The 13,654-nt window shown below is 36.7% G+C and overlaps 1 protein-coding gene across 3 annotated transcripts in view; it reads right to left on the bottom strand.

Annotated features, from left to right (window-relative positions):
• The window catches only part of AGMO (alkylglycerol monooxygenase), a 371,384-nt gene extending 358,116 nt beyond the window's left edge, over positions 1–13,268 (bottom strand). Inside the window, exons 1-2 of one of the 3 annotated variants that reach the window (XM_046020060.1) lie at positions 12,948–13,268; positions 11,136–11,266 (exon numbers count right to left, since the gene is read on the bottom strand). In XM_046020060.1, the coding sequence (XP_045876016.1) occupies positions 11,136–11,266; positions 12,948–13,070 (254 nt within the window). In that variant the 5' untranslated portion in view covers positions 13,071–13,268. The remainder of the gene's footprint in view (positions 1–11,135; positions 11,267–12,947) is intronic. The other 2 variants (XM_046020059.1, XM_046020061.1) reach the window with 2 other exon arrangements.
• Positions 13,269–13,654: the final 386 nt, after the last annotated feature.

The following is a 13,654-nucleotide window of genomic DNA, read 5'->3' as shown; positions in this document are numbered from 1 at the left end:
AATATAAATTGCAGCTCTCAAGATAAGGGAATAACACTTTCTTAGAAATAAATTATAAAAATCTACTTAGCACAATAGGTATCACATTACACCAGAGTGCTATTTTCTTTTTTTGAAGACTTTACTTATTTGTCAGAGAGAGAGAGAGCATAAGCAGGGGGAGCGGCAGGTAGAGGGAGAAGCAGGCTCCCTGCTGAGCAAGGAGCCTAATGTGGACGTAGGGCTTGATCCCAGAAGCCTGGGATCATGCCTGAGCTGAAGGCAGATGCTTAACCAACTGAGCCCCTGTAAAACAAAGTATGGAACCTCTTCAAAAAATTAAAAATGGAAATTCCATATGATCTAGTAAGTCCGTGGTTGGATACTCATAAAAGAAAATGAAAACGGTAATCTGAAAACATATATGTATCCCTTTGTTTACTGCAGTTTTACTTTCAATAGAAAAGATACGGAAACAACCCAGGTGTCCATCAACAGAGAATGGATAAACATGGTGTGCTATAAAGGGACACCTGGTTGGCTCTGCTGGTTAAGCATCTGCCTTTGGCTCAGGTCATAATCTCAAAGTCCTGGAATCAAGCCCTGCATGGGGCTACCTGCTTAATAGGTAGTCAGGTTCTCCCTCTCCCTTTGCCCCTCCCCACCCCTCCTAAGCGCTCTCTCTCACTTTGCTGTCTCTCTCAAATAAATAAATTAAATTTTTTTTATTGTGGCAAATACATACAATGGACTATTACAGCACCATAAAAAGAATGTCTAAAAAACAAAATAAACAAAAAATTTTAAGAAGATTCATAAATACAGAAAACAAACCAGTGGTTGCCAGCAGTGGTGGTTGGGGGGTGAGGGGGTGGGGGGTGAAATAGGTGAAGGTAAAGGGGATTGAGAGGTATAAACTTCTAGTTATAAAATAAATAAGTCAGGGGGATGAAAACTACAGCATGGGAAATACAGTCAATAATACTGTAATAACTTATGGAGACAGATGGTAACTAAACTTATCACAGTACGCAGTGCATAATGTACAGAACTACACAATCACTATGTGATACACCTGAAGCAAATATAAAACACTATATGTCAACTAGACATCTATTTTAAAACATCTTTTTTAGGGATGCCTGGGTGGCTCAGTTGGTTAAGCATCTGCCTTCGGCTCGGGTTATAATCCCACAGCGCTGGAATGGAGCCCTGTGCTGGTCTCCCTGCTCAGTGGAGTCTGCATCTCCCACTCCCTCTGCCTCTCCCCTCTACTTATTCTATCTCTCGCATACTCTCTCTCTCTCAAATAAATTAAATCTTTAAAAAAATTTTTTTCAAAACTAGTTAAAAGAATAATTGTTTTTAAAATGCAGACACCAGAATATGTATTATCACCTATGCTACCAAGTTTCTATACATTATTATTTCAAGAACTTCCTCAAAAATACATCATATACTTCAATTTTATTAAGTGTAGCATTTTCTCCTGAAATTATCTGTGATCAAATTTAAGTTTAAACTAAAAATAATTATTCCTTTATCACTTCTGTAAGTTTGGTTGAATGGACTTTTTCTTTTATATTTATCATTAATATGTAAAATAGGGTGCCTGGGTGGCTCAGTTGGTTAAGCAACTGCCTTCAGCTCAGGTCATGATCCCCGAGTCCCTGGATTGAGTCCCACATCGGGATCCCAGCTCTCTTGTATGTGAACATTCCAGAATGCTTGTCCTAGTTCTGTCCATTTCTCCCTCTGACCTTCTCTCCTCTCAGCTCTCTTGCACTATCTCTCTCTCTCAAATAAATAAAATCTTTTTTAAAAAAATGTAAAATAAATTAATCATTCTATTTAATAAAGAATCATTTATAAACCATGAACAAATGATGAAATTGTTAAACATTCTAATTTTAAATAAAAGCTAAAGAAGAAACTCAAATTAGTCTATTATTACAATTCACCATTTTAGAAGTATTGCCCTCTACACAGTGAGTATCTATGAATTAGCGTGTAACTGAGTCTTTTGAAGTTATGGGCCTTTAATTTTAATCTACTTTTGACCTTATGATATGACTGCAACTATGATTTAATAATGTTAAAATTGTCTCATGTGTTGACTGTTTCAAGTTATTAATCTGTAACATAAAATGCTGTGTTACTTCACAATAGCAATACAAATAATGAATAGAAATGTCAAATGCTTACATTTTTGAAAAGTACTACACATTATCAGATCTTAAAACCCAATTTTCAATTTTTTATAATTGTTTGTTTTTAAACTGGCCCCTCTATTTGGAAAGTAAAGAGAAACCAAAGAAAGAGGCAAACCACTCCAGAATGGTGGGTTGTAGTTTTAATAAGCAAGGAAACTTACACAGAAGGCTGGGCTTGGGCAGCCTCAAGGTAAGTAGATCTCTATACCTGCCTGCTAGTCATATATTCAGTCCAGATGATCTCAACACCTTACTCTCTCTTAGGCTTCATCATTAAAACAGCAGCCAGTAAGGGAAGAGTAGCAGAATATACATTCCAAGGATAGGGGAGAAGGTAAGGAGACTCTGATTGCCCGAGTCCAAGTACGAGGGTTATCCAGTGGACACATTCTCTCAATGATCTTCTCCAACAATTATATGGCTAGAAAGAGCAGTTTTGTCCCTGAGTGTGAGTCTTGACCAAAGGGAAATGCCTAGGCAGAACTCCTATCACAACCCAGACTATGCCCTGGATATTTCAGAATCCCTATCAAAAGGGCTCTGAGCTGCTTGTAGAACCTGCATGGGCCTCCTTCCTGGTCCAGTCCTCCACAGAGCCAACCTATGCAGGTGTGTAAACTAGACATGACAAGGTAACCCTTGGTTTTTAGATATGCAGACAGAACTAGGACAAGCATTCTGGAATGTTCACATACAAGTGTTTGGGGTCTGTCATGAGATAGAACAGGCTGTGGGCCAGGGGCTCCCACACTGTTCTGGAACTCTGAGGAATCCAATTTGTTATCCATGTTATTTATTATTGTCTTTATGGCAAATTGTGCTCAGAGACTGTCTTTGCTAATAATTTATTTAAGGCAGGTTACTGTGGGAATTATAATTTATAATAATAATATTTCACAAGCCAGTAGCATATAGGATTATGGATCTTAATAAAGTCAATAAAGAAATAAAAACTCCAAACCAGTGACAGATTAATTAGACCTATTGTTTTAAGCAAAGGGGAGATGGAAGAAAGAAAGTCCAGATTTAGTGAACACTTTCTATGGGTTGGTTCTTGGAAGAATGAGCAGAGGCAACCAAGAGCTGATGTCTAGCTGCCAGCACAAATTGAAAGCCCCTGTTGCTAGGGCACAGGGCTGGCAGAACAATGGCACCAGTGTTGGTAGGCAAGATGATTTCTCTCATGGGGCCGCCGCAGTTTCTACCACTGCCAGCAAAGAGTAGCCTCACCATGGCAGGAGCAAATGTCCCATGGTCTTCAGTGAGAGATTTAGGTCAGCAAAGAGTAGCCTTGTGCAAGCTGAACATTTTCTTTATTTTCTCCTTCTTATTTCTCCTTTCTTTCTCATTTCTCCTTCTTAAAGGACTTCATTTAAGTCCTCACAAATTCTTGATAGTTAAAGTTTAAATATCTACTATATTACATGTTTATATTGAAAGCACTCAGTAGCACAGCAATTATAATGACACTGTCCTGACAAGGCTTCCTCAATGTAAAGAAATTTACTCTTATATCAAAGCAACTTCACTTGAGTGAAGTTAAAAAGCAGATTTGCCATCATGACAAACTAATACACAACATTTATCAAGGTGGGGGATAGAACAAATTTTATCTTAAAGCATGTCAGCTTGGTTGGCAACTTTTATATATTTAGACAAGGGCTTCTTAACAGTGTCATTGCTGACATTTATTCAAGATGTTCTTTGTTGTTGGGGCCTGTTCACTGGAGTTACTCAACTTATGAAATCTTAAAATTGCTCCCTATGATCCATTAATAGAGGATTAACCATATAAAATTCAACTTTTAGGTAAAAAACAGTGAATAATATCAATTTTGTTTGGTTAAATCTAACAATTTTTTCTAAAATAGGAATTCTAAACTTTGGTATTATTCCCATTTGGGCCACATAATTCTTTGTTGTGAGGGCTTGTCCTGTGAATTGTGGAATGCTCAACAGCATCCCTGGGTCTCCATTTTTTTTTTTTTTAAGATTTATTTATTTTAGAGAGAGAGAGGGAGAGAGAAAGGGAGTGGGGAGGGGCAGAGGGAGAGGGAGAGAAAGAAGTCCAAGCAGACTCCTCACTGAACACAGAGCTCGATGGAGGGCTAATCCCACCACCTGAGATCATGACCTGAGCTGAAACCAAGAGTCAAGTGCTTAATTGACTGAGCCACCCAGCTGCACCCCTGGATTCTATTTATTAGATAGAGCCCTTCAAACTAGTTATTATAATTAAATGTCTAAATATCTCTTGAGGGACAGAACTGTCCCACTCAATAACCCTTTTAAAAAAGATTGATCCAGAAAGAAAAAAATAAAACTCAGAAAGTACAACAGAACGTTGAAATAATCTATAGCTTTTTACTTAAGCTTTAGTACATGCTATTAAAGCAGATCCATTTATGGGTTCACTGAATCATTCAATAAATTCAGGTTAAGAGCCTGCTGGTACAACACGAGACTAGGAGGACACATTGGTGAACAGGGCACTCATAATCACCTGTCTCATCAATGTTCCATCCACTCAGAATCTTTTTTTAAAAGGTGTTAGCTCCTTTGTCAGTTCCACGGACAATTGAAATAGGCTTTAAAGATACTAAGATTTAATAAAAGAGGGTCCCTGGAAAACTTTCACTTACAAAACAAAGAGAACCTGCCTGCAATTGAAATACTTTTTTATTTCCTGTACAGGTGCCAGGTCTTGAGCAGACACCCAATTTATTACTCTGTCAACTTACTTATTAGGGTTGACACAAATCGAGCTGAAATATGCCTGACATACTACAGTCAAGACTTTTTTTTCACACTTTAGCAAGAAGCCAAACCTTCCCCAAAGCAAAGGGAAAGAGGGGGAAAGCTGTGGGAGTTAAATTCCCTGCTTTCTATCAGCAAGATGAATATGATCCTCTTCCATCATAAATGGGAAAAAACAGCCATGGAGTACCCACAACTAAAAACAATTCAGCAAAGGGATACAGCTGGGAAATGATTATCAAGCTCTGGAAAGCCCTTGATTGCAGGAAATAGCACCTACATTTTCAAAAATGTTCCCACCAGACCCTGAATCATAAACCAAAGCTCCTTCCTCTTTTTCTTCCCAATTCCTCCGTCCTCTCCCAGCCCTGACCCCCAGCATATGACTCTGCACTGTGGAATTCAGACTTCAACTCTCTAAACTCCATCCTGTGGGAAGAGACGTATGTAATATGTATGAATGTAGTGAGCTTATTTTATCATGTGGAGATGAAATTTTGGGAGGCAGAGGGACTTTGCATAACAAAATACTAGATCCTTTTTACTCAATAAGTTTGAATGCAAGACAAAGAAAATGAACTAAATATAAGGAGGCATGAGAATCCTCTAATCAACAACCTGCATTATAGAGGCTTTCCTCCCATTGTCTGTCTTCTTCATAATTTCTCCTCAAATAGTTATTTTCTCTTGCATCTGAGGTAAGTCTTTGGTAAAAGAAAGGTAGCACTTTAATAACATTTCTCTCAAAACTAGAAAATTGTCCTGCCAATGTTTAGTTACTGTAAAATCTGACGAGGTACTAAATTGCTATCCCTGGACTGATTGTGATGTTTTAAAAAAAGATGGAGTTAGTTCATAAATTATAATTTATAAAGTTGAGACTTAAAAATGATCAGTGCATTGGAATAATTAGTGGAAGATTGAGAATTAAAAAGCTATGCAGTTCTCAAAGTCATCTCAGTATGAATGTACCTATCACCAAAAGCAGAAAGTTAACTTTGAATATGTTGTCCACTCTTCAGAATCTCAGGGTTAATTTAAGATATGAGAAAATTAGGTTAAAATGGCCCTAAAATTCTCCAATTCTCAAACGCTCCCATGTTCTAATCATTTAGCAAGTGAAATTTGATGTAATGCTCTTATTGTAAACTTAAAATTTCAAAGCGACTTTCAAAGTGAAATTTTTGACTCAGTACTCACGGATATCTGCCAATTTATACTATTTTATCACTGTCATTAGAGCTGTGTGTACTGTCTGATTTGGCCAGATAACACAAAAATGAAGAAAATCAGTAGGACATCTTTGTTTCTAATAATCCTGTCTTATAAATCAGAAAATAAACCAATATTTGAATGGGATCATTCTAAATCTCCTTACAAGCTTCACGAAGTTATAAACAAATACAGCTGAATGGTTAGATACTGATTTTTTCCAAGAAATTTTTTTGTTTATTTCAAAATCTCTTAAACCTAGCCCAGGAACTTACCCTATCTGTAAAGCTACTGCCACTTTTGCTCCATCTAGTGGAATACTGATTTTCGCTCAGTATTAACAGAATACATAACGTAACCTCTACCTCCTAAAGACAGATTTCTTACTGTGAAATGACGTTACATTGATGAAGCAATCACTTAATTTCTTTTTACAACAACCACAAAAACCATAGACCTTTATGAATACAACATGGCAAATTTGGAAGAAGCAAATTTGCTACATTCTTTACTATGCAAGAAGTAAATTACCTGAAGAATTCTATTTCTCTATTGAGTAAGTACAAGGAAGCTTGCTTGCATGATTAGGGAAGGTTAGTCTAATAGCAATCTCTGAAGTTCCACAATTAACAACGAAGACAAAGTCTATTTATAAAGTTTGAGGTAAATGTTAAGAGGAAATGAAGCATTCTCCGTAGCAAATATCATGAACAAACCAGTAAGTTTTTAAAATATATTTTCTTCACCGTGGGGGTTAATAAAAAGTTACACTGAGATGTTAATATTAATAATAAAATACCATTGTTAATATTACATAAATACATTTACCTCTTATTTTGGACAATGAATAACTATTTATTAAGGTCCTCATCCAGAATGACAGGCACTGATTTGTTAGTAGTCTGACATCGCCAAAGGCAGTACTGCCTCTGATACTACAGTCTAGTATAAAAACCCAGTATACAATTTTCCTTTATTCTCCAATCCCACCCCAAGGAGTCAAAGTATCCTAAAGAAATTTAATTTCCTCCTCTTTAATCTTTTTTTTTTAATGAATTGAAACTTTCTTGTCAGGAATGGAAAATTCCGTGGCAGTCATGGCCTGTAAAACGGTGCATATGTATGGTTCAACATCGTGAAGCTAGCTCCATACTAAAATTTGGCAAGGACCCATATGTATTAAAAGTGGAGTGTCCCCAACTTATTTGAAAATTTACCTACTTAAATTATCCCTCAACCTATTGCAATTTGATTTATAATCTGCTGTTTCAACAAACTAAATGAACCCATTAAAAACAAACATACTGTAGATATTTATATCGGGAATAAAATTTCTCTGGGGAGGATGCAATTTATGGAAGCAGAAACATTGGAAGGAAGTAACAAATTGAGGTCCTGGTTTTCTAATGAAGAATTGGAAATTGAGTTCTGCTTAAATAAGCAGGAAAAAAAAAGATGTGATTATTTTTCACTCATTAGCATTTAAGTCAGTAGCAGGATATTTCACAAGTTTTAGATACATTTTTTAAAGTAGATTTAGTAAGTATTTGGTTAAGTTTAATTTTTATAGTCACATATGCAAATAATTGATAGAAAAGCAGATTATCTACATATGTTCCACCTCATTTAACTATGATAAATAAAAATATCCATCTATAACTTCAGAACTAGATCCTAACGAGGAAGAGTCTGCCTACTAGATTCCGGAAGAGCAAAACAGATGCAGGTCTGCCCAGAATCTGGTTCTTAGGACAGATGGACTTTTATTATAGGTCATGGTCTGACAGGCTTATAAACAAGATAGAATCTTGTCTATGATAAATATTTTCCCTTACATAAATATTTGAAAGACACAGTATGTATCTTTTCTATCAATATGTTAAGTACGCTACTAATCTTCAAGATACTTTCAATTTTACGTAATGATAAAATTGAGATCCTCAAACAAACTTTGTTTTCCCTCAAAGTCTGCATACAGCATTTCCATTACATGAAGGGCAAACTGGAAAAACATGTTCATGGTTTCACTTTGATTTCTACAACTTCTTTCGTCAGAGACCACATGCCTACTTGGAATTATTATCCAAAGTGCAATTCCTCACAAGCAGATTAACAAATGGTATAGTACCATTTTTTTTCTCCCAATTATGTATTTTAGGATGTGGAAAGTCCCTGTTGCTGCTGTAGAAAATGAAATTAGTCCCTTGGAGAGGATATGATCAATGCCGTGTTAATCTAACCTTCAGCTGTTAATGATTTGCACGAGGATTCCCCCTGATGCTGCAATATTGTTTTAAGAGTTTCTGTTAAATCCCCCTTCCTGTCTTTCACTGAAAGGGGATTGAGTGGAGTGGATCCCGTGGATCAGCTTTTCTTCTCTGTTTCTGTGTGTGTGTGTGTGTGTGTGTGTGTGTGTGCATGTGCACGCACTTAATAGGAACAAATAAGTGAAAATATTTTTACATTTCTTTTTCAGATAATTTGCTTTGCTGAAATGTTTTAGGTAAAAGGTTGTAAAAGATCGAATCCTTGCAATCCTTACAAAATTATCCACATTTCAAAAATTTAGAATTGCTGGCCACACATACAAAGACAACAGCAACAACAAGCAATTTGCTAACTCCCATTCAAAACACAACTGTGGAAACATGTGTTCCACATTCAAGTTCACAACTTCTTCCAAAGGGCACCAGGGTGAACAGCTTGTGTCAGTTTCCACAGTGTTGTGGGGAGTGGGCTGTGAAGGAAAGGAGCTGTATGTTTCGTCCCTGAAGGACTGCTTTGTTTTGGTCTCTCGCTTTCTCTCCTTCTCCCTCTCCCCCTCCTGCTCTTTTCTTTCTTTCTCTCCCCCTCTCTCTTCTCCCTTATGCATTGGGGTTTGTTTATAGCAAACATACACACATATATATTTGATTCTGGGGTACCTGTTAAAACTCTGTACCCTTTTTATCACACTGCTGAGCAGAAACATTGTGCTAAGAACGCAGTTTCTATTTCTAGCAGTTATCAGGTTATGGCAAGAGAATAATCTAATTCCACTTGTGACCAAAGTCCAACTTGAAAAAGTAAAAGTCATGCTGAAGCACTGAGTCAGCTTGATGTTTCCCTGAGTTCTTAATAAATTCATTCCAACTCAACACAATATGTGATCCCTAATTGTACCGGCAGGGCACCTCTCAATTATCAACTTATTCTTCTAGTTCATCACTTGTCTGATTTCCATAAGCTTGTACACTTAACTTCCTCAAAATAAACTACAGTGACCAACTGGGTAGTTTTCAATAATCAAATCTATGTATCCTCTCAGTATGCTTAATGTATTTCTTATTCAAGTCTGATCAAAGGAGACATGAAATAGAGAAAATTATGCATAATTATAAACTCCTATTTAGCATATTAGGGGAACTAACTGCAAGTAACTTAGGATATTCTCTAATTCTGACAGCAACATGCAACCATATGAGTAGATTTTCAGTCATTATTATGATATCAGAATTATTACTAATATTATTTTATACCCATTAGCCTACTTTTCCATAGAAACATTTATGAAAGAAATTTTCCTTTTAGGTTTACTCCCCATCTAAACAATTTTATGCAATTACATGAAATTATTCTACCTTTTCTCAGATATCTTTAAGTTTTTATTTTAAAAAATCCACCTTGGTTTCCCACTGGGTGGTTCACAGAAACATTCCAAAGCAATGAGCACTGGTCAGAAGTAAAGCTCTTAAAACAGTAAAAGAGGCAATGAGTGGGAAGTAGGAATGAGAACATTCATCAGCAATGCAGAGCACAGACTTCTAAGGGAAGATTCACCTTCTGCCCCTTTGGTAAATCCTCATGTACTGAAGAGCCTCCCATGCATTGCTTTTCCTCTGCTTACATTGTAATTTACTCTTTCTAAAAAGTAGTGGGGCATTTATTGTTCACTGGTTCCTTCATCATCTAATCTTACCAACATAACACTACAAAAATATTAAATTTTTAAAAATCTAGAATATACCAGATATCATTCCAAGCATAGGGGTTAAAATTACGAAGAAAGATCCCTCTTTCTCTCAAGTTGCATGCAATCCATCAGGGAGGACTGGGAAAAAAACAGGTGAGCATAATGCCATGTGACAATTCTGCAACTGGGGTAAGCACAAGATTCCATGGGACCACAGTGAAGTGATGCCTCAAGCAGGGTTGAAGGACAGAGAAGATTCGCTGAACAGTGTGACTCTTTAAGAGAAGTCTATCCTTAGACCTAAGAAATGAATCAGTTAGCCACAGTAATGGCTTTCCAAGCAGAGGGAAGCATGTGTGACATCTGAGCAATGGCAAGTGGTAGAGTATGGAAGGAACAAATATTGCAAAGGGGTAAGGAGAATGAAGGGAGCAAAAGTAAGTGTAGATAGACAAAGGCTTCTACAGTTCAGGAAAAAAAATTCAAACTTTCTCCTTAAGCAATATAGAACCTATGAAGAATTTTCACCAGATCCAAATTATAGAAATGTTTCATTGAAAATGAGGTAGCACTAGAAAGAGGACTAGAGACCACCTGGGAGACCACGTAGTAATTCAAAGCTTTCTGTGATCTTTATTAGAGAGTATCTGTACTACAAATCGCACAGCACATGAATTTGGCTGAGGCAAAATTAATTTTCTAGTAGATAACTAGACTATAACTCAGGGTCAGACTAGGCTAAGGCAAGTGAAACACTTACCTTGGGCACAAAATTTAAGGGGGCAGCAATAAACTCAGTAATCAAGATAAATAACATTTAGAGTAGTATCTTTAAAAATGAATACAAAAACAAATCCATGGTGAACAAAATATCAAGAATTTAAATAATGACAGCAACTGGATACTTTGAGAATATATGTATATATGTGAAAACAGACAAACTCCCATACAGTGGGTTCCTCTTCCATTTTACTTAGAGAATTTCAGTTTATTCATTTAGCATGGCTAACCAACTAACTCACCTTGGAAGCCGAGAAAAAATGCCGGCTGATATTGATGTTAATGCGTCATCCAAATGACCTGATGGCTTCCCTTTGAGAATCCAGCTGATGGCCAGTTCAAGAAGCATTAAGGAGATGAAAAATGGAGTTGCCTGGAAAGGAAATGGCACAAAAAAGATGCTATTGTGCTTGGTATAAAATTCTTCCACATTTCCTGATTAGTCATTCCAGAAGTAGGAGGCCCAGGGTGACATCTCATAGCAGGAGAAGGTATATACTTATCCTAGAGGATCACTTCCTCCCAACAGGCAAAGAAATATGATTATTTCAGGCATATACTAAACAGGTGCTCAAAATCTATCATCCAATTTGGAAATGAAATATAACCATAGATGTAACCATGACAATTCTGCCAAGAAAATAATAAGCTTTAGGAGGGATAGGTTTCAAGTTAGACCAGAAAAAAAAATTTAAAATAAGCACAATAATCAGAAGGCTATTATCTCCATGACTAAGACCCTCTTTAAAAGGCTTCACTTAGGATACACGTATTTCTAGTTTTTCATATTAAAATTACAGGAATGACCAAATTGAAACTGTAGGAACAAAACAGTTTCTTCCAAGTATTTCAGAGAATATGATTGTTTAAAACAATCATTTTTTAAACATCATGTTTAAAACATCATGTATTTAAAACATCATTCAAGGGGCACCTGGGTGGCTCAGTGGGTTAAAGCCTCTGCCTTCGGCTCAGGTCATGATCTCAGGGTTCTGGGATCGAGCCCCGCATTGGGCTCTCTGCTCAGCGGTGAGCCTGCTTTCCCCTCTATCTCTGCCTGCCTCTCTGCCTACTTGTGATCTCTATCTGATGAATAGATAAAATCTTTAAAAAAAATAATAAAAATAAAAATAAATAAAACATCATTTAAGTTTTATTCACTCGGTTTTAGCTTTGTGCTATAATAAGTATTTTTAGGCTCCACTATGGATGACAAATGCTGAAAAAAGTTTGATGTTATAATACAAAAAATAATGATTTATAAAGATGGGAGTATCACATTTTTCTCCTTAAAAACTCAGAAAGGAATAATATCAAATCCTGAAAAATTATGGGTTACACTAACTTGGAAGCTGGTCATGAGTTCTGAAGTTTTCTAAACTGAACTCCCAAGAACATATTCTCTGATGTCATTTTTTTTTTTTTCCTTATTTCTGGTCTGAACTCGTAAGTGTTATAGGAACAACCTTGACAGGTGGGGAACTTAGGTATTCAAGTTCTAATTCTGGATATTTCCACTTCCAATCATAGCCAGGAACCAGAAGTAAAAAGTGCCTCTGAACACTTCAGAATTTCAAAGAAAACTTGGTTGAAGTTCAAACTTAGGAAGTCAGAGTTGGACTCGGTCAGCTCTATATCCATTCTGCAGAACTACTCTACCAAATTAAAGAGGAAATAGTTTCCTGGGAGGTGATTTGCCCTTTAAAACCAAAACTGTTACAGAGTTTATTGATGTCATATAACCATTTGACACTGAGCTTCTGACAACTAAATTTGTAACACCACTGTGTCTAGGAAAACTTTGTAAAGTTTTATCATATTCTGCAGTGACATATCTAAGAAACGGAGTTTAACAGGAGAAACTGGTCTTTGATATTGTACAGAAGTTCAATTCAAGTAGAAATTTTAATATGGCTCCATGCCTTTATAAAACTAAATTATTTTTATTAGAATTTAATAATTTGAAGAACAAATGTGAACAAAACCCCAGGATAGGTTTAACACACTTCTTATTAAGACAAACGCAACAGTAGCCTCTGCCCATATAATCTCACCTGCTTTACATAATCAGGCACCTCTTCCAGGGTTTGGAATGACGTTTCATTGGGCTTCACCATGTAAAACATCATGCGAATTCCCTGGGAAACTGAAACATCCAGTTGGGCTTCTGGGTTCATGTCTGCCCTTGTCTGATTCCCAGCTGGAGAATATTTGCGATTCAGTGGTTGAAGCCAGAGGCTGAACAAAGAGGACCAGAACTGTGCTACACAGAACAAGCCCTTTGTCAGAGAACAGCTAGGAAGAGAGCTCCATGGAGAACACAGCCAACAGCAGATTCTGTGTAGAGAGACAGGAAAACACAGGGACCAAGAAGGAGTTCAGAGTTCAGTGGGTGCAGGACACAGGAGGGAGGGAAAGGGGAGGAATCATGCCGAAAACAAAGATAAACACTGGAGTTTGACCGTAGGTGGAGTGACATAACATTAAAAAAAAAAAAAAAAAAGAAAAACAGACAAACAAACAAAACCCAAAAACATGATGCAGCCTTAGAAAGGGGAAGAGAAAAGTGCTAACAGGTGAAAGTTCACTCTGAAAAAGTAGACAGCTATTCAAGAGTCAGAGCACAAAATGAAAATTCTTTTTTTTTTTTTTTAATTCACATTGCGGTGTTTGTTGTCTTCTCAGAGTCCTATTCCCTCGAAGGACAGGGTGCTCTAATCTCAGTAAGGCTAAGCTTCAAAGTCAATAAGCACTGACTATA

This window comes from Meles meles, chromosome 10 (genome assembly GCF_922984935.1).
Source record: "Meles meles chromosome 10, mMelMel3.1 paternal haplotype, whole genome shotgun sequence".
Taxonomy (NCBI): Eukaryota; Metazoa; Chordata; class Mammalia; order Carnivora; family Mustelidae; genus Meles; species Meles meles.
The sequence above is the reverse complement of the archived record's forward strand: the minus strand, read 5'-3'. Positions and strand labels throughout refer to the sequence as shown.